The 27,302-nt window shown below is 45.9% G+C and overlaps 2 protein-coding genes across 6 annotated transcripts; both read left to right on the forward strand.

Annotated features, from left to right (window-relative positions):
- Positions 1 to 54: 54 nt before the first annotated feature.
- Positions 55 to 4,451, forward strand: LOC8036676. Of its 2 annotated transcripts, none has more exons than XM_002411956.4 (2): positions 55 to 372; positions 3,996 to 4,451. In XM_002411956.4, the coding sequence occupies exons 1-2, from the start codon at positions 359 to 361 to the stop codon at positions 4,267 to 4,269; spliced, it is 288 nt and encodes a 95-aa protein (XP_002412001.2). In that variant the 5' UTR covers positions 55 to 358; the 3' UTR covers positions 4,270 to 4,451. The 2 variants fall into 2 exon arrangements, with proteins under 2 accessions (XP_002412001.2, XP_029822418.1); XM_029966558.4 differs by having other exon boundaries at positions 64 to 372; positions 3,931 to 4,451.
- A 1,324-nt stretch (positions 4,452 to 5,775) lies between these two features.
- On the forward strand, positions 5,776 to 27,067 carry LOC8036677 (palmitoyltransferase ZDHHC20-B). 4 transcript variants are annotated; one of them, XM_002411957.5, is made up of 11 exons: positions 5,776 to 6,046; positions 6,568 to 6,594; positions 7,169 to 7,263; positions 8,346 to 8,466; positions 8,885 to 8,954; positions 9,067 to 9,220; positions 11,091 to 11,220; positions 12,108 to 12,234; positions 15,918 to 15,998; positions 20,338 to 20,444; positions 25,970 to 27,067. In XM_002411957.5, exons 1-11 carry the CDS (start codon positions 5,911 to 5,913, stop codon positions 26,038 to 26,040), a joined length of 1,119 nt encoding a protein of 372 aa, XP_002412002.2. In that variant the 5' UTR covers positions 5,776 to 5,910; the 3' UTR covers positions 26,041 to 27,067. The 4 variants fall into 4 exon arrangements, with proteins under 4 accessions (XP_002412002.2, XP_029822423.2, XP_029822421.2 ...); XM_029966561.4 differs by having other exon boundaries at positions 5,785 to 6,046; positions 9,067 to 9,229; XM_029966563.4 differs by lacking the exon at positions 15,918 to 15,998 and having other exon boundaries at positions 5,782 to 6,046.
- Positions 27,068 to 27,302: the final 235 nt, after the last annotated feature.

Below are 27,302 nucleotides of genomic sequence, written 5' to 3' on the forward strand. Positions count from 1 at the left end.
CGGTAGCTTGCGCCATCTAGCCAGTGCTAAAAATGACGTCGTCCATCAAATATTTTATTATATCTTAGATTGGAGCACTTCATTTAAGCATCTGCCTGCATTAATATATGTAAATATTTTTCACATAGTACTTAGCCACGCTCTTAAATAGCTTGAGGGCGATTGTAGCAGTATGATGGAATCATCCTAACCGTAGGCAGAAGAAAAAGATATGTCATGGTTGCGTCTGGGACCATTCCAGATCTTCGTTCAGTGGGTAAGGTCAACTTGCATAACTACTGAGTTATGACAGGCATCAAGGCCCCGCCAGCCACAGAGCCGCTCCTACCAGGACTGCAGACGGTTCTCAATTTCAACGATGACATCTTTCAGGTACGTCTTTGTCAGCGTTCCTTCGTACCTTTGCTGCTGGTCATTTCGCACAACCATTTTATGGCTGGCCGCAGTTCTGAGCGCGCGTTGGCTGGTTCGTGATCTAGCACGTGTAAACTGTAACTTTTTTTTTTTTTTTTTTTTTTAAGCAATGGAATTGTTCATGCTTCGTTTCACCATGGACCGCAGAGGCCGCTACGCTGGAGCCGTCGGAACCAGTCCAAAGCCCACTGATTGATGTTTCATATCACGTCCAAGAATTGCCTTTCTTCGGTACAAATGTTTTAGACGCGGCCGTTTTGCTGCGCTTAGGCGTCGTTCACGCACGTCTCCTTCCTACACCGCGACTTTCCCACTTTCTCTTGAAACTTTTAGAACACAAGGTGTGTGTGTGTGTGTGTGTGTGTGTGTGTGTGTGTGTGTGTGTGTGTGTGTGTGTGTGTGTGTGTGTGCGCGCGCGCGCGCGCGTGTGTCTTTAATATTTAGTTTTCTTTAATGCTTTTTCCAAATTTTCTCGTTCATCCTAAAAATTCTCTGCAATCATTTTAAAATTCTCATTTCCCTTTTCGTCGAAATCTCGGCGTTAGATTTATTCTGAGCCAGGGTCTGTACATTTAGTAGCGTACCTGGGCCTGGGCCAACGTTACTAAAACACTCAGTTGGTAAACTCACCCTCCCTTGAAACTTGGGTCGCTGGCGTCCACCGATACCAAGGAGGTCATAAATACTAGGAGTGGGCACGTTGCAGTATACAGGGTATTTCACGAAAGGTGGAAAAATTTCGATATTGCAAAAACTACGTGTCGCAAAAAAAAAAAAAAAGATTGTGTCGTTTTGGTCCTGGGCCAGGGGCCCATGCAGGAAAATTATTAAAGTTTGGTATAATTAAGTTTTTAATTATTTTTGAGCAATTAACTTTTAACATTTTGTTTAAGGGCTTAGTTTTAATTAGAAAATTGCTCAGCATCATCAAAAAACACTAAATTAACAAACTGCAGAACGATAGAAGGCACGCGCAGCATTCTACGGCTTTCTGAAAAACCACACAAATTCGACGGGCTTTGTTTCGGTTTGCAATCGGAGCGCATCTCGGTCCCGACGGCACCGCACCTCGTGGATAAATAGCGCAACCAACCTCTGCTACGCTGTCCTCGCGCAACGCAGCAGGCGCAATTGAGCCTGGTTGCACTATTTCTCCACGGGGTGCGGTGCCGTCGGGACCGAAGTGCGCTCCGATTGCAAACCGAAACTCAAAAACCCGTCGAAGTTGTGCGGTTTTTCAGAAAGCCGTAAATGCTGCGCGTGCCTTCTATAGTTTTGCAATTTGTTGATTTAGTGTTTTTCGATGATGCTGAGCAATTTTCTAATTGAAACAATGCCCTTAAACAAAATATTAAAAGTTAATTACGCAAAAATAATTAACAACTTAATTATCCCAAACTTTAATCATTTTTCTAAATTGACCCCTGGCCCAGGACCAAAACGACACAAGCCTTTTTTTTTGTTGCGACGTGTAGTTTTTGCAATATCGAATTTGTCCACTTTTCGTGAAGCACCCTGTATGTGAAGCCTAATCATGAGAAGTTTAAACAATATTGTGCCCAACATGACCGCAGATCTCCCAGGTAATTAGTGCACGTGACATGTCACGTGCGAGATGGATGGTTGATTGTAGAAGGATTCCTTGCAGGCTTGCGCGCGCTTCGTCCGGTAGGTTTTATCAGATCGAAGGCTATAGGCGTGAAGCAAGCAAGCAAGCGGTTGAGATTATAATGCAATTAAATGCGAAGGTGTAAGCGAGGTTGAGGCGGATCACGAGCAGACGACACACCGCTGCTGGTACACGGGACGATCAGGGCAATCGCCGCAACGGAGAAAACGAAAGCCTGGCGTCGCCGGGACCACGGTGGCCGGGACGCTAATTTTCACCGGCTACGGGATGGGCGCTTGCAGCGCGGTCGGCTGCCGCAATCGGACTGGTTTTTCTTCAGCGGGGGTTACTTTTCACCGGGGGTTACTTTTCACCGGTAAGCCCTTGGGGTATTTATTACACACACATAGTTTTACCGTAACAGGAATCGATCGACAATTCTTTTAAATTTTCCGACGGTCGCCGAACTGTGGAAACGACAGATTTCGGCCGTTAGTCGCGGTGGTGGCTGGATCCCATCGAAATGGAGCTTGGTGTGCTCCGTGCACTCCCAATTGTCAATAAAACATCTCTCAGCATCGAGTCAAGTTGAGTTGGTTCAATTTGTCACGACAGCAATAATGCATAACGGCCGCAACGAAAAAAAAAAACAAAAAGCCAAACGTATTTTAGCGTGGTATAATATGAGAGTGCAGCTATCATTTGCAGGCGGGCGCGGAAATCATCGCCGTAAAAATGCGTAAGTATCGGTCTAATCTGTCGGGTCGACATAGTTACGCAATCAAGTGTATTTATAATTTATTCTTTCTTTGGCTGCTGGAGAAATTAGTGGCCAGAAGATGCACGGTACATTACCCAAAACACGCCAACAGACTGCGTTACAGCGCTGATGTTCCACGTTGAATACTGTCGTTTTCATGGTGGTAACGGTCTGTAGAAAACAAAAGGCGTAGAGTCGGTCGGCTGGGCGCGGGCCACAGTTTCTGGCTGTGATGACAGATAAATAAAACCCACCAGCACCACGCTCCCTGCTACCCACAACCATCAACCACGCAACGGTCACGTAAAGAGGCGAGGCGTCAAGGGAGCATGGCTTGTGGAACCTACGCGGCTGACATCATGCCCCCTCCTACACGCCGTGTCACTAGTTGCGTGCAGTGCAGTCGAAGGCAAAGCCAGGCGAAGAGAGAAAGGACGAGCACTAGAAAGGCGGGACGGGAGAGGAGGGTAATGGAGGGCAAGGGAAGAGAGAGAGAGAGAGCAATAGCAACGGTATGAGGAGAGGAGGTTTCTCTCCTCGTCCCCAGCCTTCTTAGTGCTTGCTGTTTCTCCTCTCGCCTGGCGTTGCCTTCGTCTGCACTGCGCGCAAGTAGTGACACGGACTATACCCTTCTAACCTCCTTGACCGAGTAAGGCCCTGACCGAGTAAGGCCCCCCGAGGCGATAACAGCGCCACCTTTTAGCGAGTCACTGAAATGTTCTCTGAGTACCGAAACTCCCAGACTCGAGGTGCCTAGAGGGCGGCTCAATCTTTTTCTTTTAAAAAGCATGTTTTTGCGTAAAAACATGCTTGGCCGGAGCTCGCTCCGGCCGGCCTTACCTCTCCCGCCCATGGCCGCGCAAAAACATACTTTTAAAAAAGCAAGTTTTTGCGTAAAAACAAACAAAAAAAAGCTTCTTTTTTTTTTTTTTTTTTTTTTTGTAGGAACTTTGATTGGAGATCAGTACAGAATGACAAGCGTGTGGTGTTTTCTAAAACATGAGCACCTATAAATAAGTAGGCTGAGCGCTAGGGCTCTACTTGCCTGACCATGTTTTAGATTCTCTCTCTCTATCTCTATCTATGCATATGTATATATCATTCCCTTTCTCTCTCTCTCTCTCTCTCCCTGTGTGTGTGTGTGTAGAGAGAGCTACGCGAGCTGCGCGAAAGCCGTCTCCACACGTACGCTGGGACCATCTTCGCTCGCAGCGGTCTGGTTCCAACCATGGCTTCGCGGAGCAGCATCACCATGACGGGCCAGAACCTCTCGCCCGTGTTCGAGCACGCCGTGAGGGGAGAATCCGAGAACTCGGACCAGGAGTCGCCCGGCACAGCTCCCCAGCTGGCCAGAGCCTACACCCCAGACTTCATGGAGTTCTCCCTAGACCCCGCCGCTGCACCGGCTACGTCCACAGTCAAGGATCCCAAGAAGAGCGCCAAAGCGAAGGGCGGGCCATCAGGAACACCGGATGCCTTTTGTTAAATATGGAAATACACAATGCATTATATGATACCCAGCCTCGACCACCTGAGGTACATCAAGTCAACTCTGACGTCACGGCACTGCGCATGCGCAGACACTTTATCTCACGAAAATTGGATTTCTGCGCACGCGCAGAGATCTACACCTTGTGTGGACAAAACACGCTTGTTTGTAATCAGCGAACTAAAATTATAACTTTTTTTTTTGAGGGGGGGGGGGGGGGGGGGTGTACTGTTTTTGTTGACCTCGATAATTTCTAACAAAACATGAGTTCAGACAAAGAAAAAAAAAAGATGTCCAAAAGAAAAAAAAAATTAAACGACCTGAAAATTTACAAACATTTCAAAATAAATCTTGCGCAAGATGTTTTCCTTTTTTTTTTGTAAAATTATTTACAGTGTTAGATTTGTTTTAGTTTACAGTGCCCAAGGGATACCAAGGGCACCCCCCGCTTCCCTCACACACACACTCAAAAACAAGTTGGTACGCCACTGGGGAATGAGTACCAATTTAAACAAATAAAAACACTGTATAGGGGAATGAAAGGACATCATGAAAGATTGTGTTAAAAAGTACTTTACTTTGAAAGTGCATTGCATTAATTCATAGTACCTTACTTCAAGTACATTGCACCCTTTCTTACTACTTTACTTGAAGTACATGACTTCTCATTTACTTGGTACGTTACTTCAAGTACTTTTTACATGTACTTTTCCCAACTCTGCAGATCCACACGTAGGAAAACAGCAAATGCAGGCATGGGCGTACCAACCGGGGGCGACTTTTTCTTCTCGCCAATATTTCAGATGCAACGTCATTTCTGAAGGCCATAGACAATTTCTAATTCATCTTCAAGTTTCCTCTCCAGTCTCAGCGTTCAAACATCATGATAGAAAATGTCTTCCAGCAAAAAGTATTGGTATTTAAAACAATTATTCGACACGGTTCCAAGCGGTGTCGCTTCCCCGCATGGCACGGTTTTCGCACCTTTTTCACACCCTTTAAAGTTTCAACATATGAAGAGTTGTCCGCGTGACAACCGATGCGATGAAAGGAACACTCCAAAGGGTGTAAACGTGTTTCGGGGTGTTGGCCATAGAGTTTTTATAATGCCCTATGGTGTTGGCCGAACGGGGAATCAAAACGGGCTGGAAGGACGAATATGTTCTCATCTCTATCTCCGTTATCTTTCTGCTACCCCTGATCGTGGATTGGTATAAGCATGGCTTCTACAAGGGGCCGTAGGTGCGCGCGCAAAAGCTGTTAAAAGAAGAGAAAAAGATGGGCAAAAACATTATTTTGTTCGAAATACCACACTAGGCAGGTGGCGCACTCCACCGCCCCATTCAGAGGCTACAGCCATATTAAATTATTTGAAGTGCCAAGTTATTAATTATGCTGTTAGTTTTGTCACAAAAGCAGTTATTTCGGTTTTTGTTCTCTTAATAGTTTAGAATGTACAGCTTTCACTGCGCCGTTAGGGTCTGTGTGACGTCATTGCTACCTCGCGGCCTACAGAAAACAAAAACAAAAGGACAAAAAATGGCTGCTGGACTTTGACGTCAGTCTGCGGTGTATGCTTTTGATCAGGCCTAAATGCGGGCGTAAGCGGCTGGCGAGTCTCATCGAGGATGGGTTAAAATGCCTCCCGGCTTGTTCAAGATGCAAGGAACCGTGTGCTCGGTCTGCGTTCGCGTGTTCAAGTGGTGCCCCGTCTTGTTCATCACCACCATTGTGGCTTGGTCCTACTACGCTTATGTCATACAGCTGTGTTTCTGTGAGCCCTCTTGATTTTTGTTTTTCGCCCGCATTTCGGCCCTTCCACGGCCGCGTCCTTAGCCTATTAAGCGCTACAAAAAAGCTGGCGATCGGGGTCGCGTTTGCAGCCGTCGTAGCGACGATCGCGGGCGAATTCCCGCACACGCCCTGTTTTTGTTCCGTGGTCCGAGATAAAGTTTAATGGGTTTGTTTGCGACCATGACGGCTCTCGCGCTCTGTCAAACGCACACACATACACACACAAAAAAGCTATCGATTTTGTCGCGTATCTTCGTTCCTGCTTTCAAAATGACGTTATCCTTTCCCAACTGCGATTCCTTTTTGCGGAACCGTAAAATAATTCCGGGTGTACCCGCGCATTTTCGGGTCGAATCCTGTGGACACCGATCGATTTGGTTCGTGCAGGTAACTGGCTTTACACGGTCGGTCTTACAAGGGTTTACCGTTTGGTCGATCGAGATTTGTTCAGTTGGTTTGCATGCTGAGCCTGTTTTCTTTTTTCTCCCCTTTCTGTTGCAGTTACCGTTGAAAACATATTCCAGAAAAGTGAGTATGCAGTCCTGTTGTCTCTCTTGTCATAATCTCAGGAGAGCGCGATTCGATGTAAGCTAGAAATTTCGCAGTCGAAAAAACTTATAACGGCTGTGACGAAATTTCGTTTGTTTGATGTAATTTCATGCTTACCCCAATCCAAGGTGCATCTTCCTTTTTCTGAGAGAGAGAGAGAGAAAGAGAAGGCGCGGGGCGGGGGGGGGGGGGGGGGGGGGGGGGGCGGGGGGCGGGGGCGGGGCGGGCTTGCCAAAGGGGAAATAATAATGTGGAAACCACAGCCAGACGCTCATCCATAGTTTGACTGAGGTATTGGTTAGAATCGTTATTCTTAGATGTAAAAACTGTGCAAGTGTTTGAATCTGGTGAATGCGACAGCTTTTTCAGTTTTGGCTTCTAACGAAATCTCGACTAGTCGGGCTTTTCTGAGAGATTTCTTTTTAAGCTTTTCCTGCTACTTGGTGCTTTCAAATGTAGCATAATATTTTGCATTCGGAGTTCAGTGCCATAGTTTGCGTTCACGGTCCAGTGCTTTACACGAGTGCTGACTCTGTCACTTTCAATGTTTCAGTATTTTACCTCATTGGCTACCATGCCTGCTTCGCAATGTTTGCATGGTCGTACTGGCAGACCATTTTCGCAGAGCCAGGCACCATTCCAAAGCAGGTAAGTTACAGCTACCAATTCTTTGCTCTTACTAGGTGGGGAGACAAAAGAGCCCTGCTGGTCTTTGGTGTTTTGATAACCATTGATAAACAGTTACGGTCCTCAATCAGAGCAGTTCATTTATTTAGATTTATTTACTGGGTCCAATCGAGAAAATAAAGCCAGTTTTTTGTGGCCCACATAAATAAACTATGTATCGCAGAAAGCTTAAAATCTGTTAGAAAAATTACGCTAGCATTGGGGATAGGATGCGGAAGTTTGAGTGCACGGCGTTGCTTAAATCATCATATAAGAAAGAGGATGAAATTTTCGTAGGAGCAGACGTTCACCTGAGCTTACTTTTGCCCAAACGAAAAATGATGTGGTGCCTATGGCATTTATTTTAGTGCAACAAATGCCACAGGTGCCCGCAATGTTATTTATCATTTCGACGAAATTAGGTTTAGGGGGATGTTGGCTCATAAAGGGAAATTTCATCTTTTTCTTTCTTATCTTTCGATCCAGCTGATGTCATGGGTTAAAACTTCAGTCTCCTATTCCCAACGCTAGCGTCATATGCTCACAAAGTGTTAGCTTTCTGCAAATGGGTAGCTTGGTTATTTGGGCCTAAAAAAACTCGATCGAACCCTGTGCACATTTCCACTACCTGTTGTAATATAGATATCATAAAAGACACCTCTCCTATTGCCACTTTTGCAAAGTCGTCCTCCCCTCTTGCAATCTGTGCAATCCTGCATAAGGTTTTCAGCCTGAATCTGCCAACATTAATGAAACAACGCACAAAAACACGGACTAGCAAAAAGTGTACATGCGACAAGTGCTGAGCTGATTTTGCTTGCTAATTTAGAGTGTTGTGTGCTCCTTTCACTTGTTTTTATGTATTTGTACTCAGTTTTATTAACATTAGTACTGAACCAACCTGCCGCATCGTCACTTTAATTCGGAATCCACCTTTGACCACTGGTGTCATGGGTGGAAGAAAGGTTTCGTTCCATATCGGCAATTATCTTTCCTGGGCCTGTTTTTTCCGTGCACGAAGATAAGGCAAAGTGAGTGGCGTGTGCTCTTGGTTTGGGTTGCAGTTCTACCTTCCCATGGAAGAAGCAGAGCGGCTTGAGAAAGAGCACAGCGAGGATGCGCAGAGGCAAATGCTCGAACGGCTGGCCAAGAACCTGCCCGTCTCCTGCCGCACGCTGAACGGAAGTAAGACGTCTGTCTGCATGTTTTTGAAACCTTCGAAGAACTGGTGAAACCCAACAATCTAGTCTCTCAGAGTTTGAAGGGCCACGTTGACTTTATCCTTAGTCAGAGCATGCCTTTGAGATGAGTGTTTCATCTTCTTGCTTTGGGTGAAATTAGAAATTATTTTTCCTTGCACTCGGTTACTTTCGTAATTTGATTGGGGTAAGTTTCTATGGGGGGAATAAGCATGCTGTCCTTCCGACACATTATAAAACGAAGTGTGCTAAGAACAGGGACAAAAGAAGACGCATATTGCTATCGAGTGTTCCTTCTGACAGTTAATTCGTCTTCGGGAGCAAACTGTTCTGAGCTAACTTCCGCTTTTTCACGGATCATTGTGGTTCCTCCAATTCACAACGACTGCCACCCTTTGTTGCAGTGGTGAGGTACTGTGAGAAGTGCCACCTCATCAAGCCTGACAGGGCCCATCACTGTTCAGTGTGTGGAAAGTAAGTGATCCTTTATCCCTGTGACACCCAATCATTTTGTACTGTAATCACCCGTTGACCTTTGGTGACTCTACCCGTCTCTTCTGCTCTGTGCTTGTTCCCTCGCTTGTAGGTGCATACTGAAGATGGACCATCACTGCCCCTGGGTGAACAACTGTGTGTCTTTCACAAACTACAAGCACTTCATCCTGTTCCTGGCCTACTCGCTGATATATTGCTTGTTTGTGGCCGCCACCACACTCCAGTACTTCATTAAGTTCTGGACGGTGAGTAGGGTATGAGATGCCAGCACACCGTGCTTTCCTCCAGTTCAGTTCAATGTTTATTTGAAGTGAAGAATTCGCTCCCATGTTCCGGTACTGGCTAGTTCAAACTCAAGAAGTGAATAGGATGTATAATATGTATCGGGGGTCTCAGACACACGGCCCGCGACTCGCTGGGGCGAGTCTTGGTTGCGATCTCATCTAGTCAAATCGTTTTCGCACAAAAAGTAGCTCTGCTCTTTTAAGATTCCCATAGTTTATTCCTCTCTGCGTTCCTAAGCCCTACTAGTACTGCAGCCTAGTAGCGGCTGAAAGCCGCTACTTGGCTGCACGCGCCAGCTATTTGTTGAAGGATGTATATCGGCTGCGCAAATTCTTGATCAGCAGGAGCAACTGCCAAGGATAAAGCTATTAGTTTGGGATTCTGACCTTAAAAAATATCCCCATAAAATAAAAAGACAGCTATTGGTTCAGAGTGTTGTAATAAAAATGTTTCAGAGAAAACTGTCAAATTAACTGAGTGTTTTTTTAGACATGTTGAGCTTGATCAAATCACGAGCGAATTGAGCAATGGGAACGACAGTGTAATTGCTTTTTTGTTCTAGTAGAAATGCCAGCAGGTTGACAGGGTGGTGTCGTCATTTTAATTGTTATTGCATGAGGTCAGGGCTCAAAGTAGTCATTTTAACAAATGAAATCTAAAGATGTCACTGGCAAAACTGTGAGTTTACGAAAAGCACATAGCACAAAGTCTCCTCTCTTCAAAATATTTTTACCCCCTCCCCCCGTTGTCTTACATCGGCCCTCGACCTTTTCGGTGTGGTGGGCTATCTGGCCCCCACATTCAAATGAGTTTGAGACCGCTGATATATATGAACCACAATTGCAAAATATGCTCACAATGAATCATGCAGTGAATTGTGCACATAAACCTAGGAATCAAAAGAGCTTACACAATTAGAGATTACGTTATAATCCTTCACCTTTCGACCTCGCCTTCTGCGGCAAGCTCTGTTAATTTTCGGACAGGCGACGAGTGGTACGATGCCGCCGAACCAAAAGTGACGCACCATATATTCATTAGCGTGCGAGGCACTTTGTTTTGGCAAAGTTCTAATACAGTCTCAACAGCCAGCTCAGGACTAACCCGTGGCAAGGGTTTGACACTGCAGCAGGGGTTTGCTGAAGTGTGTATGCATCTTTACGAATATTTGCACTGCACAAAACTTCCTTTCAGGAAGATACAGCGAGTGTGCAGGCGAGCTGGCGGATGTTGGTCGCTTTAAGGCTGGATCACACACTTGCGTTTGGGCACGATAAAGTGCGTCGTGAGTGCTTGTAACCACTTATGAAAAGAGGATGCACGGGCACACTGGCGCCACTTATCAAGTTGCCTATCAATGGAAAGAAAAAAAAAAAAAAAAAAGAGGTTTTGCAGTATTTGCAAGATTAACTCTGTGCACTACACTAAAATCTCGAGCAAGCCCCCGCTTTAAATTTGTAGATGATCACGCAAAACCGGGGGATGGGCGTTCCTTAGGCCAACAACGTGTAAAAATACGTCCTGTGTATTTTCCAAATGTTACAAGATTGAGGGGTGGGCGCCTATTGTGGAATGGGCAGATGCTCGGTTCGGTGTCTAATGGTATCTACGAGAAACGGTCGCTGATGACGTTGACGGAAGTATTTCAAGACCACGGTAAAGGAGCTCCACTTGAAAAGAAATGAGGAAATATACGCGGGTGTAGTAGAAAGAGACGGCACGTAAGTGTGAACTCAAACGTAGGTGTGTGGACCAGGCTTTAGTGCATTGCTGCTATCTGATGGTACATACCAACCAACGTATTTCAACTGTTTTCTTTTTTTGCGACAGAATGACTTGGAAGGCTGGGGCCGCTTCCACATTCTCTTCCTGTTCTTTGTGGCATTCATGTTTGCAATCAGCCTGGTGTCTTTGTTTGGCTATCACATCTATCTCGTCATGGTGAACCGGTCGACCCTGGGTACGTCTCTTTCCATCCCTTTCCATTTCGGCTTTGCCCACTTGGAAGCGCCAGATTCGATATTTACACGAGACGCGTTTGGCAGTTTCACATTTCGTACACCCGCACAAGAGAGACATTTCCAGTACGTCACAGAATGTTATGCAAGACGATGTAGACCCCATGCGATTGCTCTCCCTCGGTTTTTATTTCACCGGCTTGAAGTGGAATACTAACTTAAAAGCATAGCAGGGTATTAGTGGCATTAGTCACGTACGTATTAGGCCAGAGCGCTGCGAAGAAGCCTTCCTGCCGTTTGCAGAGTGGAGTGGCGTCTGCTACAAATTTTCAACGACAGACGAGGCAGCCTTTCGCTTCTAATATGGTGCCCAGGACGCATCTTCAACGTTAAAAATTGATTGATTGATTAGAAATATTAACGGCGTTTTTATTAAGAGGACACGAGTCGAGCACGGTGAATGTGTCAAAAGGGCTCCGCTAATCCCGATCACTCTATGGTCGCTAAGAAGCCTTGGCGGCGACGCATTGGCATCTCGTAAGGCTTCAAATTTCTGCAGCTTTTGTTGGCCAACTTCCAAGTGTCAAGATGTGGTTGCGGCGTCAGATGACTATAGTTGTGACTCATATTGTGCACTTTGTCGGTTGACCAATTACAGGTACACAATATAAATCGTGGCGTCTTCGAAAGTGTGTCTTTTGGAATTCCCCGGCCTCGCGAGCGTATGTGGTGTTTGCATGATCCCTTAGGTGGGATCCCTAAGATAAGGGGATCCTAAGGTAAAATCAACAGTGTTGATGAGTAAAAGAAAAATAATGCCGTCTTTGCTGTGTTGGTTGCGGGATCAAGGTGTATTACGCAAGCTCATCTCCCGACCTGTCATTTGCAGAGGCGTTCCGCCCCCCCATTTTCCGAACCGGTCCGGACAAGTACGGCTTTAGCTTGGGGCGCCAAGCCAATGTGGCCGAAGTATTTGGCGACAACAAGCGGCTCTGGGTTCTGCCCGTGTTCTCCAGGTAACATAAAAAAAAAAAGCTTTATTTATATGCTTTTACTTTTAAACTTTTTTCTTTTTTTGCATTCAGGGTTGGTGGTTTTGTGACCTCAGAAAGAACCATTGTACAAAAAGTTAGTTTAGTGGGTTTTCTGCAGTGCTGTTGTGGTTTTGTCGAACGTGTTCGCAACAAATGTGCTAAAATGCACGTTAGGATTTTTTTTTTTTTCAAACAAACAATTTAAGGTGGTTACTGGCTAGGAACGCAGTAGAAGCTTTGCCTCCGGGTGCGTTCGTTGCCTTGTATTGTGCCTTGGCATTGCGCACTTTGAAGTGTTGAAGGCAGAGAGCCTACGCTGGATTTGGTGCTTCCACTGCGTTCTTAACCCGCCGACTCTTGAGACATGTTGTTTGTGACCGTTCCTGGTGCTTGGAAGAATTTGCAGTGCGGACGAGTTAAGCATTTGGTGGTGGCCAAATTCTTCGGCCAGTCTTTGGCAGTGGCTAAGAGAATGGTTTCGAGATTTTGGATTTCGTTATGGCACCCTTCTGAGGCTATTTGTCAAAATATGAGTATTCAGCAAGTCTATACATTTAAAATATCTGCAAGCAACTGAGAATTCCCTCTTGAAAGTCTCAAAGGCTGTCTTCCTGTGAACGATGTGGCAGACAATAATGGGCTTCTACCTCTTGCTCTTGGACTATCAAAAGCACACATGGTGTCCCGGCATGTTGAGACGACAAAAGCAAAGTGAGGTGCCGAAATTCACAGCTTGTAGGTGCTCTTGGACTATCAAGTGTTTAGGTTTGCTTTAAAAAAAACACTCAACTTGGGAAAAAAAAAAATTTTTTTTCCTACCTAATAGAACAGGCATGTTACAAAAAAAAAAAATTGTTTAAATAAAAAAATTTTTTTTTATCAATATTTATACTACATTATGAATGTTTTGATTTGTGGGCGAAACCAAAACTGTACTTCTGTCGGATGATGATGATAGCATTTGTATTCAACTAGTGTGCGCTCCGAGATCAATCAGAGGGGGCTCAAACGTTGCCCAGGTCTATTTTGTTGACCCAGTATTTGCTATGTCACAAAAACTTTTGGCTAATTTTAATAAATTTTTCATAAAAAACAAAAGTTGACCTTGGGGGGGGGGCTTAGGGGAAAGTGGTCGCTGCCACCCCCCTAAAACCGCCTTTAAGGTCGTGTGAACTCTGAGTGCACACAAGTTGTTTACAGATGCTATCATCATCATCATCCCACAGGGGTAGTTTCGGTTTCGCCTGCAAATAAAAGATTTCTTATTGTAACATAAATATCGAGCAAAAAAATGTTTTTTTTCAAGACATTTATTTTGAGACCTGCCTGTCCTAATCAGGTGGGCAAATGTTTTCTTTTCCCCTAGGTTTAGAAGTTTGTTCAAGCGGCTTATTTTGGTGGGCTGGGAAACTGCAAAACTTCCTTACTATAATTACATTACAGCTTCTTAGAATATGATCTCTTTGTTGAAGGGCACTAGTCCTCATTTTAATCGAGGGAACTAAGTTCATGCCCAAATGTATGCATACTGTTATCCTCTGGATTGGGCCTCCATTTCTGGAGCTAGGCGGTTAGAAAAAGGCTCTTTCTCTTTCTTTGTCAATCACGAGTAAAGTGGAAGTGTCGGTCACGTCTGGCCACGAAACACAGTCCTGCAGGAACGCTAGCTTACGACTTGTTAAAGGCTTTTCCCCTGACTTCCGAAGGACAACCTTGCACAGCTGTTCTGATTTGCTTTGTTGTCGCTGTGCTACATACTGTGTTACTGTCCTTTCATAAACTATGCATTTCAGTGACAGTTTGGTTTTGTCTCACCTCTTGAGTGTTCTTACTTCCTCTTTGCTGCTGGCAACTATGGACAAAGGTCTGCAAGCTTGTCAAAGTGCCAAGTTACTGATTGGAATCTGCATTTCATACTATTTTGAGTGAAAGCACTTTGAACGCCTGAAATCGATGGTGTCGTAGTCTAAATGAGCTCTTTTTCAAAGCCAAAAATGGTACAGGTAACGAACAAAGATTTGTGTTGTCACCGTTGTTAAAGGGACACTGAAGGTAATTGAGAGCTTTGTTCTGTGGTATTAAAACAGGTATTTGAGGCTTTATTCAGCAAATTGCAATTCAAACAAATTATTCTTTGTTCTCCTGGATGACTCAAATGTATTTAAACCGAATGTATCAGTGGCGTGTACAAAGGTGCCATAGAGTGCGTTGGTGAGCGAGAAGGGAAACGTGGGCATGACGCACTTGCCTTTAGTGGGTGACTGCGATTATACATCTTCTTTCTTTGCCTCCCAGTGGAAGTCTTTGGTTTCAGACTCTTCCACCCTGTCTTGCGTGCAATATTTCGGGAATAACTATTTGTTGAAGTTCTGGACAGGTGGGCTGCACATAAAGCCGCTAAGCAACAAGACATGTCCTAAAAAACATTTTAGAAATGTGTTTAATGCTTTGTTTTTAAATCAGTTACAGTAGAATCTCGAAACGGGGCTTCAAGGAGCAGGCGGAACTGTTTCATTTAGCGGAAGTTATGCTTCTCGGAAGACAACTTTTGAAGACCTGAGGTGTAAAAAAGGCATTTTCTGAAGTTGACTTTATCAGAGCTCCCTGACGAAAGTGATTGTACTAACATTGTTAGTCAGTGACATAGTTGAGCATTCTGAAGAAAGGGATAAAAGCGAGAAAGGATCGCGTTGAATAGATGCATGAGTGCATGTAATACACAGTGTTATGTAGAATGGCAGTGTCCCGTACCGCACTGCAAAGCAGCCGTGTTTCTTGTAGCCAAGTGGACCTTCAAGGCCGCTTCACATGTGCAGTGCAGCATTGTTTCACCGCCAAATTAGTGCTGAATTTAGCACCGATTTAGCATTTCATTTTATCCTCGCGCTGCCAAGCTTTCCTCTTCACAACTTACAATATCACGAGGGGGCTCGCTGTGTCGATACGAGATTCTATGCTGGTGATAGGAGCGCTCTTAATGCTGAGTTTGATTCCGTCTGCCGTCACAGCGTGATAACTTTGTTCTGAGAAAGACTAGGGTGCCTTCATCTGTGCTTTGCTTAGGGTGATGACATCTAGCCATTTTGTTCCGAACGCTTATTTTTATTTTTTTATTCTGAAGTGTATGAAAGAGTGTGTCCTTGCACGTGCTCTTGGCGCTGACTATGCTATGGTGACATTTTGTTTTCGGTGATTTTTTTGTATTTTCCTCGTGAGCGCGTGCTGTAGGCATCGAGTACTACAAAAGGATGGCATCACCCTAACCAGAAGGCCATTGAGGCACGTGAAGAAAGACAAGATGTACGGTTTTGGGGCAAGCTTGTTGCTCTGGCAGTGTATCTTGCGCATGCCGTCGAGCACATCGATCTCGAATGGGAATACCGCAAGTCATCAGAATGATGAGCACCCTTACACATTCTAGCAATATGTTGGGTACGAAACGTGAGACAGAGTCAGCACTGTATTAACAAGTGCCGCATCAGTGCTTCAGCGTCAAACTATCGCTGGTTCAATGCTGCACTGTACTTGTCAACAGGCCTTTAGAGTCACCTAAAGTTTGAAGTTGTGAGCTCCAGCTCAAGGGTAGGGCGAGGCGTAAGAGTTGGAAAGAAGCAGGGAGGAATGCCAACCTGCAACACTGGCACTGTTCTCTCTGTGCATGGCAGCCTGGGTGATGGGGTGACATATCCAACACGCACTCAAGTGGCCAGTTCGTACAACTCCATGGGGAGCACCGCTCCGGCAAGGTTAGCCTCACACCTCTTCGACGCCTCTTGCAGCGACCCAGCCGCCGTTGGCTTGGCAACCGCGCAGGTCCCCCCACCCCCTGATCGTAGACGGCCTCGGAGTGGGTTGTTAGTCCGCCATCCCTGTCTTTTTTTACACCGTGTAGAGGCGTATTCTCAGAGCATTGCACCCTGTGGGCTCGTGCTTGGTACGTCACGTTGTGGCGGCATGGAGCAATGCCACTAAGGTGGCTGCTTGCGGAATTCCAGTGAAAAGAAAGCGACAAAAACGGGCATGCGGAACGACTATAGTGTTTTTTACCGCTGTCGATTTGAAACTAGAAAACACTGAGAATAGTAGTGAAGGCTTTAGTTGACATATGTTTTTGGGGTAGACTTCTCTTTTTCATGCGTGAAAAGACTGTAGCTTCAAGTTCTTTTAATTGGAAAACGGCACAAAACATAGAGACTCTTTTCCATCAGTTTTTTTGTGCGTGGAAGAGGATATGTCCCGTTTAGAACATGTACGGGCGTTCTCACCTTTCTTCTATATTTACTCCCTCGGAGAAAAATAATTATGACTGCATTCAGTTTACGTATGGGGGCACCCTTATTACGTCAAGTTAGGATGTTTGGAAGAACTGGCATTGCTATATATCTTTGAAAAGCATTTGTGAAGTCCAGTTTTGAATCTGTGGAAGTTTCCTTTCCAAAAAACATTATGTGCTTGGTTAGAGTTTATTACGGTGCTCTAAAAGAAATTCCCATAGATGTCGTTGTTTTGCTGAGTGATTGGAGAGACATGGGCCCTTGGAGACAAAAGATCCCTAAAAGCTGTCGGCTGAGAAATGGCATCTTTGAAATCTACAGCTATTTTTATTCTGATCTGCCACATTTCTTATTTTGAAGTCAATATTTAGATTATAATATCACTTTATATTATCTATGTGTGCTGAATTTGCACTGCAGGGGATGCTAAAACAACACTTTCTCAGAACACAAATTTTGGACTGGAAATTTTTGGGAGCGATATCTCAGTACCTAGGGCAGACAGGAATATAACTTTTTCAGCAACTTGTAGCTAAATGTGCAAAGCATACAATGTTGGAAGCAGATTAGGTCTAAGAAAATGTTCACTCGAACTATTGTTTTATTGCTTGGTTGCTACTAAATGAACAGTGGACTTCAAAGTGTTGTAAAGTCACTAATAATGATTCAGTCTAAAAAGTGCTTCCTAGCATTATGTTCTTCATAATTTGTAGTATCTGGCCATATGTTAAAACATGATTTATTAAAAATGGTTTTCCACTATTGTTTTTGAAATAAAAAGGCAAGTTAATTACAATTTTCCTGAGAACTAACCTACTAATAAAAAAAAGAATACCAGATATGTGAGATTAATTCAGCATCAAAAACTGAACAAGCTTGTGCTGTTTTATTGGGTTCGATAAAAAAAAATTCAAAAAAGCTTCAAGACCAGTGTTCCCCCTTAAAAGGCAACTCCGTTTCATTTTTGTTTTTGAAAAAACAATCCAGTCCTCTTCAGTATCACCTAGGAAGACATTACCACCTAGTTCTGTCTGAATGTTTCTTAAATGGCCTGGCAAACTTTGCAACGTGCCAAGTTGCCGAAATCGGCTGACTCTAGCTGGCGAATTGAGGCACAACCAACAGCGCAGTCAAGGCTACAGCATTGGCATAGTCAACATTAAGCCAAAAGTCATCATCATTGCCCCTTTTTGTTTGTGTCTACTTACCCGGGCAAGCATAACGGGTGTTGTCAGCAACGTTTCTTCTTGGCGCTCAGCGGTATCTCCACGACTGGCGTAACACGCCTTCGCAGCACGCTTCTTGGGAGCCGTCCCGCCGTTACCGCCATCCCCCGTGTCGCAACTGCCGTCGTCGTTTTACCGTTCGTGATTATTGTAGCTCGGAGTTTCATTCACTCTGCGTGTGTAGACTGATGCCGCTGTTGTGCAGACGTTATAGAATGTCCTAGATACCAAAACGTGGTGAAGAGTGCGGTGCAGACGACACTTGCACCTGGCACACGTTCGCCCCAATGGTGGCCCGCCAGCCCGACCCGATCCCGCCCGTCGTTGCGTAGAGGGTCACATGATAGCCATGTTTTTGGTGGCCCAAGGCCAAAGTTGCATGACGGAGCCGAAGTTTCGGTTTCTGCTCATGTTTAAAGTAAGATTTAACAATATATATCCCATATTTGCACGAGGCAAATGACATGGTGTCTTTTATTAGTGCTTCTTAATGTTAAATCACTCATTATCCCTAAATTTTCGGAATTGAGCGGAGTTGCCCTTCTAGTCCATTGGCTATCAGTGGGAAGATGGTGTATTTCCTTGAAGCCTGTGCCATATCTTTTTGTTTGTTGTAAATTTCAAAAGATGTGCTGTAACGGTACTACCGAATTAATATCAATCAACTGTTTGGAATTCATTGGTTCCTTCTTCAAACAAACAACATTGGCAGATTGGGTTTGGTGGTACGACGCTAAGCAACCATCCGCGGCGTCCATTTCACTCAAAGCCGTAGGACAGCACGCTCTGAGAATACGCTGGGGCCATTGCCGCATGCAGAGTAGCTTTGACTGCACGTCTGCGCAATTGCTCGCGGTTATTTTACAACCCTATTTCATTTCCATCCTTTTGCTCCAAGTTCAGAATGATTTCCCCGTATGCTTTTGTAGCACGCGTTCAGGTGTGGCTGATGCTCTTCACTTGCAATAGCTGATGGCTGTCCATGGGGTTGTAACGTTTTGCTCACTAACGCTTGTTGGCCAGCCTGAAGCAAGCTAAGGTCACTCCTTTCTTCTCTGCGCGCTAAGGCTGGTTCACACATTTCTGCTCGAGTGTGTGTTGTACGCAGAGGGCGTCACATTTCCTCATAACCGCTTAACACACAGGCACCACCTGTCTGGTGGCCCCTAAAGACTTCTGACTCGTGTTTAACTAGGCAAGACCAAGTCAGCACACCATCTATGAGACGGTCAAAATCATTTCGAGCTTGCGGCGAAAGAACAATCCGTAAGAAGCTTTAAAAATACATGTACACAGGTTGGAAGTTGTTCCGTGGCGACCCATAAATGGCGCCACGCGGTCACGCTGCTGATACATAACACGAAGGACAGTTTGCGGACAATCTTACGATAGTCCGGCCACGTTGGTTGTACAAAAACTGTCTTCAGACGTGTTTGAGGTTTGCATACGTCCAAAGCCAATGTGCTTGAGACACATCCTCAGGTAATTCTGTCGTCGTTCCTGCGGTGAACGCTGTGCCTTTTGTGTAACGTACGAGTAGTGTGAAGAGGGCTATGGGTTACAAATGCATATGTGGGAACCAGCCTTCGCTCGCTTTCTGTGCCGTGGAGGCCGTTGCATTTGCATGGCTCATGGAAATTGCATCCGGGGGGTTCGCGGCTTGCCTTTTTTTTTTCGTCAGGGGCAAGTCGCGGCCGACGCGGGAGAGCAAGACGCTTCTTTTGGAGGAAGGGTTGGTGGCTCGTCTGCATGCCATGACCCGTGCCGTGCTTGTGTGGCGTCTTCGCTTTCTGGTGGACCTTTCCGCCCCTTGCGGCAGTCCCGCTGTTGTGTGTGTGTGTGTGTCCGACAGCTTAGAGGCCTTTTCTGCAGGACTGTGTTATAGAATCGAAAGGGTTCTAACATTTAGAAGTGCCTTTAAACTTCTAGATTCTTTTTCTCCCCTTCCCCTGGGTATAATTTTGCGAGGAGTTCCGAGTAATAGCAAAAGCTTGCCAAAACTAATGTGCGCAGCGTGACATTGTTGGCGCAAACGTAGGCCAGCTCGTTGTGTGCCTTTTGTCTTGTGCCACCAAAACCTGGCGCCTCGCGTTGAACCTGAATGTCCTCGGGACCCCTAGTATCGATGGTTGTGACACTAACCCATTGCTACGATCCAGCGAGTCAGTGCTTGGCGTCGGCACCTCTCCTGCATTTGCACTAACAGTGTCGATGCTCTTGCTCACATGATTTTGTTGCACACCTGCTGTGCTGTGCCACTTGGTTTCGTGTAGGTAGCAGTAGCTAGTCTGGCTGGTTCAATGGAGACTGTTAACAAGGCTTCTGGTCTTAATTTCACGTGGGTTATATCGATACTTATAAATGGCACTTAATGGCCCCACAAAAGCGACTTGGACGTTACTGCCCTTTTTTTTATGTTGTTTATCTGTATTTGTTTTCATGAGGCGGTAGAGGGTAGGCACGCTCTGAAAGCCAGAAGCCCTAGTTTAAAGTCTGGGCACCTTGTCTTGTCTAACTTGGGTGTCTACTGTGTTTGTGATGCGTGAAAATCCCGGTTTGATGGTTACCTGTTTGTTTTTTCAAAGCTTGGGTGACGGAGTCACCTTCCCCCAAAGAATAGTCGACGAAGACACGGACGGTCTCTTGAACGAACGGCAGAGATGGGCCGAGACGGACGAGGACCATTCCGACGGTTAGTCTCTTGTTTCTGTTTCTGTTTTTGTTGCCCTTTGCCTTTGTGTCTGCCTTTTGAAATTGCGCGAAGGTTCTAACTCGGTTTCTTGAACTTTATGTCCTTGAGGAGCCCCTATCTGCCTTGCATGGCAGTGGAGGAACCCCGTCCTGGTCTTGGCATTGGTGCAATAAACCAGTGTAGAAGACTGCAGACCTTGTAAACTATAATACACATACCAGGAGATGTTTGCTCGTAGTAGTGAGGTGTCAGTGAGTAGCTCGCATATTTTTAAATAGGGCTTATAATGGAGGGGCACTCGGGACAGGGACGGTCAGCAAAATTTGAAAACCTGGTGTATCTGGGGAATACCAGAGTTAACCTGGTCTGAGAACCCATGTTTTGACAAGATTTTTGCAAAACTTGATGGGAGGCTGAAGTTGGTGCACCACAACCCTAGCGACTGGACGTTGCGGTGATGTTCTGGCGACACCGTAGGAACCTCAAGTCACTGCTGCCTCTAAGGTTCTGCGTCCCTGTTGTAGCTCACATTCCGCCTTCTCCAAGTCCGACTGAATGGATTATTCTTTTCAAAGAAAGAATCTCGCTTCTGTTGGTTTTGCAAAAAGGAAACTTGCTCGGTGGCACTTGAGACGTTGCATCAATATGGCCATTACTCTATCACAAAGATGATGGTTGTCTAGAAATTGGCAATTTTAGTGTTCAATAATGCTTATTTTTGCAAGCAGGTGAACAAAAACTGTATCTCATGTTTTATACTTGTGAGCCATTGTTTTCTCATTTGTAAAATTAAAAGAAAAGGAGTTTCGTTGTTTTTTCGAGACTCCCGACACTAGAAGTTCCCTTGTCGAATCATTGAATGTGTTTCTGAGCTAACCCGAATATCATTGCTTCCCAGTGTGTTGCCGAACCATCCTCGACATTGTCAATTTGCTAAAAAACAAAAAGAGCTGCTGTCATCACTTCTGCTAACGTGGATACCTGAAATGCCTGTGCCAGCTTTCCAAGCCTACCACAACCATTATTCACTTACCTACTATATTAATGTTTTTACTACAGACCTCTTTATAGCAGTTTCTTAGAAAACAAAATTTTCACTACACGAGTACTTTTTGACTATGCAAATGCCTAATAGTTTCCACGGTGTAGCACTTCGAACTTGTCTCACCTTTTCGCCGGAGCAAGGCGTACATTGTGCGCGGTTGCACCCTAGATTAGGGAAAAGCGTGAGGGGATGGCCCGCGAGCTCACGTCGATAAAGCTTGTAATGCTGGCAAGTTGAATCTCGGATCCTGTAAAGGCTGGCTCACACATTTCTATTTGAGTGCGACAGAGGGCATTGTGAGCGCTTGTCACGGCTTACAGCTGCATGCATGGATACGGCTGAACCCTTTAAATCGGTTGGTGGCTTGCACCACCTAGTCACAGGCGAGAGAACACACTAGCGCTACCTATCGGGTAGAATCGGACACTTTCCGATCCGCATGTGCCTTATCTGAAGGCTCTCCAGCATTCGCGAGATCAAAACATCCGCACAAGATTGCAAGATTGAATATCCGATCAAATACCCACGACGAAAGAACGACACATAAAAAAAAAAAAAGATGGATCGGCTACTTCCGTCGCAGGTTTTCCAACCCACTTTCACGGCTTCGTCTTTTAGACCACCAGGCGTCGCGAATATCCTATTCGCTCGAGGAGGCCGGATAGCGAACCTGTCGCCACGGCTTTCCGTTCTGGCCGCTAGATGCCGTTGACTTTGCCGGAGTTGCCAGTAAGCATATCGTAGGTGTTCCCGGGCTTCCAGATAGGTGGTTTGCTCTCGTAAGCTCCCGCAAATGGGCACGACGCGCTCAGTCGCCCCCAAACGCAAGTGTGTGAACCAGCTGTTACGGCGAAAGTGCCCACATCACGAGGATTTTATTTCGGCATAAATTGACTCTACCACAAAGGTACCCTCTGTACGTACCCAGTTTGCATCGCGGGGCTTGTGGAGGAGCCCGTAGTGCCATTCTTTTTAGAGCTGCTCCTTTGACCGCCGTGGGTATGAGGGGGCGGTCTGCCTGACTGTCGCCCCGTGTTGTCTCTTGTAGCGACCGGGACGGGCGCGAGTTCAGAGGTGGCCGCCCTGCTCGAATGAGGGCCTCTTCCTCCTTCCAGCTCCCCTTCTGCCTCTGTCTGTCTGTCCGTGTGCGCTAGCCTCGCAGCGTGCGATGTACGTCCCCCGTGCTCTTCTCCTCTGTCTCTCTCTCTCTCTCTTTCTTTCTCTTCAACTGCACGCGCTCCCGGTTGCAGAGGCTTAACGCCGCCACCCGCGCCTTAAGGGGAGCTTTGGCGGTTTTTCGAGTTACCCAAACGTTTTCTGAATACCTAGGGTTATTCAGAAAACGGCATACCAACATTACAACATTTGGCATCACACTCGTAGTGCTGCTGGTGGAGCTTCTCTGCTTCTCGAACCAAGTTTAAAACTTTGTTAACGTTGTGGAAAAAACTATTGCAACTCGTAGTTCAGATCACTAGCTCAGATATGTCTATTAATGTGTCGAACCAGTCTCGAGGCAAATCATTGGGTTATCGAAATTTTGCTGGAGCTCCCTTTAAAGGCTAATCCACACACTTCCGAACAGGTTCCTTGCGATATCTTCCGATGAGAGGACAGGCTGGCACCACCTATTGTGTAGCCATAGAACGAGTCATTCTTTCTTTGTTGGCTCCAAATTTTTTTGACAGTGTTCTAAACAACCTATTTTTCATAAATAGGGTGTTTCTTTTTTTAATCCTAACAGATTAAAAAAAAAAAAAAAAAGATGCCACGAAAGCTACTTTAATGCGGTTCGTGCAAGCGAGTTATGCGGCCAGGTGGACATGGTATAGGGAGCTAATCGTAACGATTAGTCGGGTAATTAAGTAAGATGTGTAAATTAATGTTTTTAATTATTCAAAATAAATGTGGTTCTAATTAGAAACTTGCCGAGCGTCGTTGAGAACCGCTAAACTAGTCAATATTTTAGAAAGACTCGGAGCACATGGGAACTACATTAGAGCTCCAAAGTCGCCGGTCGTGTGGCAGGAGCAAGGCTACTGGTGCAAATACGTGCCCACACCTTTTTTTTTCGCTTATCATCAGAGTTTTCTCACCCCAGCCTTGTGCTTGTTGCATAAGTGGTAACTTTGGCGCACTACTGCGCTTCACACATGCTCAAAGTTTTTCTAAAAATCACCGACTTGGTTGTTTTCGACGATGTTCAGCAAGTTTCTAATTGGAATCATATGGGTATTTTCACTAATTAGAGTGTTAATTAACAAAATTTAGTTAAATATTTGACTAGCCATGGCGATTGTTCTCCCCTATTATGCCCCCCCTCGCCGTATATCCCACTTGCACAAACCGCATGTGTGTAGCTTTTGCAGCTTCTTTTAAACAGATCTGTTCAGCATTAAAAGAAACACCCTTTTTATCACGTACATGGGATATCGCAAATGCTGCAAAATATTCACTCTAGTGGAGTGTAGTTTCAGGGCCACCTCGTAGATAAGGCCAGTGTGTTCTCCCACCGTAAGAGGTCACAAGAACTCGGTTGTTATCAAATGCAAGTGTGGGAAGCAGCTTTTAGATGCAAAGTTTGGCAGTTGCAGCGAACAGGGTCACATGAAAATTCACAGTGAACCGCACTCAATCTTGCGTTGTTGCTTGCTTGCAGACTGAGGAGGCTTCCGCCGTTACGAACGGGAAGTATAGTTAAAGATTGGGCTTAGTTTTCCTCTCGAATCATACAGCCTATTGCCGTTGCAATGGCTTCTGTGCACGACGGTTAGCAACGACGTGCTACCAATTATTATTTTTTCACGAGTGGAGGCTAGAAGATAGGTGGAAAAGGCCTACAGGAGTGCGACATTATGCAATATTGATGGGGTAGATGATTTAACGGGATACAGAGTCTAGAGCAGGGTTTAAAAGAGAGAGGACATACATTTTTCCAGGCTAGGTGGTGCAAGTTACCAATCGAGACAAAGGGTGTATAGTAATACCATCCATTAATTCGTGTGCCGGAGCACGATTAAGCGATTTTGTTGGTGGTGTTGTGCACTGCTTGGTGGCCTCGGTATTATTCTGTGCTCTCAGTCAGTTATGGTTTTTCTGTGGAGGACACTAGCGATTGGATCCGTTCTGATGCGGTACACTGTGAATTACCCCAAGACTCTTGCAGCTAATGCTTTTGCTGGTTTGTATTTGAAGAGTCCCATAAAACTCAAAAGCATTAAGTAGTGCACATACGACTTGTACAGTAGGCAAAAGAAAACCTAGACGCAAGTATAAACCAAATGCTTCGCAAGGGGGAATACTGGACGCTGGTTTTGTCTCCATGAAATAGAGCTATGCGGAGCGCAAGTTCATCTGCTTCTTTTACAGGGGTTGTGGTGACGTCAGAATGCCAAGCTCTGATTGAAGGATAGTGGGTAGACCTCAAGACAAGCTGCCTTGAGGTCTATTCGCTATCCTTCAGTCAGAGCCGATCAGAGCTTGTCATCGATCTGATGTCACCACAACCCCTGCAAAAGAAGCAGACGAACTTGCAGTCCGTATTAGAGGGTTTTTGCGACAAAAACCTGCCACAAACGAAGCACTTCTGTCTGGGCAGTCTGCCCAGTGTCACTGGCGATCAATCTATCGTGCTCGGCGTGATGAGACACTAAACACGGCGAATACTCGACACCTTCCCCGAATAAAAGGGCTCTGTAGTCTCCAGGTTATTGCCGCACCCGCCGGTGCCGGCTCTCGGCGTGGCATCTGTAGCGAAAACCCATCGCCCTCGTGTTTGCCCAGTATGCACCCTTAGTGCAACACCTGGAACGCGGCTCCGACTGGTGCACTTACTACGTCTTCGTTTGTGTTCTCTCGATTTCCTCCCGACGACATCACACTTGTGTTGCTGCCATCTTGCGCTCTCCAACTCGATGGTTCACGGAAGCTTCAATGGCCAGGAGTCGGGAGGCCATGGCGCTTGCGTTCGCTCGTCTTTTTTTTTGCTGGAACTTCTACAATCACGGCGTGACACTTCCATGTTGGGTGGAAATCGAGAGACCACACTTGAGGGTGCGGCACATGCGCCGGTCGAGCGCGTGTTCCTGGCGCCGTACTCTTAGTAAAGTAGTTGACGGTACGGTGTCTGTCTTAGGGTCAGCTCACACGCTTGCGATTGGTTACGACCGTGTGCCCTAAAACCTCTCAAGACGAGGGAGCAAACTGGTGCCCTCTATTGGGTAGACGTGGAACTTGACAATGTCATAAATAACCAATCCCCAAAGATGGTAGGTACATCTGCAGGTGCCGCAAAACCTTTGCTCCAGTGAAATGCAGTGTCAGGGTCACCTCATAGAGGGCGCCAGCGTTTTGTCGTCGCAATACCTAGGTTTTGAGAACTCGGTCCTAAACAAATGCAAGTGTTTGAATGAGCCTTTGCTTGCATTGTCTCCCCTTTTTTTTTTGCAATTTCGTCAATGTTCGGCGTTTCTGATTGCAGCCGGACTGGCCGCGGCGCAGCCGCAGGACGTCGGGAAGCTGGAGATTCCAGATGGAGACCATCCGGTCTAGACCGACTCCGCCGGAAGTCGGAAGGATGGCGAGCTTAGAATTCGCCGCCCCGACAAGACTTGGTGCTGGACTGCCACCCGGTGCCGCCGTCAGTTCTTCGTTTCGTCGCGACTGCACCTTCTCTCCTGCTGGAACATTTGTGATGCACTGGCTGCGTCGCGACAAAACCCCGCTCCGGAAATAAGACGGCACAAGTGGCCGCCGTTCTTCCCCCCTCGCGTGAACATAATGCCATCTTGTTTGCAATCAATCGAGACTGTGCTGCACGTGTTCGTCATCTGCAGAAGCGACACGGGACATAACGGACAGGGGGAATCGGCAGCGCCTGTTGGCCGAGATGGCAGATGACGGCACGGAGCCCCTTGCTCCCCGAGTGCGTACTTAAACCCCGGGTCAATAAAACGAGTGCCGATTCTTGTAGGATAGACAGTTGATCGGGAGCCGTCTTGATTTGTTCCCATTAACCGCAACTCTTGTGGCGAGGCTGTAGCGCATGTACAGGGCACCCCGGGTTGTGTAGTGTTCTTGCTAGCCACCTTTCAATGTTGATAGAATTGTAGGACCAAGGCTGAAAAATATGCACATTTATGCAAACAAATACGTTTTTTGTGTGGTGAACCTGTAATTGACCCATTGTGCTCGCTCATTCATGAAGACTGCTAATTATGGTTGGTCTTTTAAGCATGTCTTGTTGACATTCGCAAATCGACCAGCTCTGACGGCAACAGCAGTGACCAGTAGAGGCTGGTTCACGCATTCGTGACAGACTGGACCGCCATCGCTGCTGCGCGGCCAGTCGTAAGCGGCTTAATAACCGGTTGTGTCACTTGGTCGCATGTGCGTGTGATTCAGTCTTATTTTAATTTTTTTTCCAATTACGAAGGTGGGTTAATAGGAAGGCAGTGCCGAAGTACACGCTCATGCTTGCGAAACTACGAAGTCACTGTGGTTGTGCTGGTGGTACCTAACCATATGAACAAAGTACCTATTAAAGTCGCAGAGACGAAAAATAAATATTAGTTTGAAATAGTGTTGATCATTCTTGAACATGAGACAAGATTGCAAACAACTGTGGACTAAGTCGTTTTTAGTCCTTTGTGCTACCTACTCCAACCGAAGTGCGGTTGGTGAAGCACTGGCAGCACATGGATGCGAGCATTCACGTGCGGTCCAGTGCAGGTTTCCGGGAAAACCGGTTTTGTCAGTGCTACTTGCAGGAGACTGCAAGTATTAACGTGAACGGTCAAAAAAAGTCGTGCAAA

Source organism: Ixodes scapularis, unplaced genomic scaffold (assembly GCF_016920785.2).
Source record: "Ixodes scapularis isolate PalLabHiFi unplaced genomic scaffold, ASM1692078v2 PGA_scaffold13__105_contigs__length_92229423, whole genome shotgun sequence".
Classification (NCBI taxonomy): Eukaryota; Metazoa; Arthropoda; class Arachnida; order Ixodida; family Ixodidae; genus Ixodes; species Ixodes scapularis.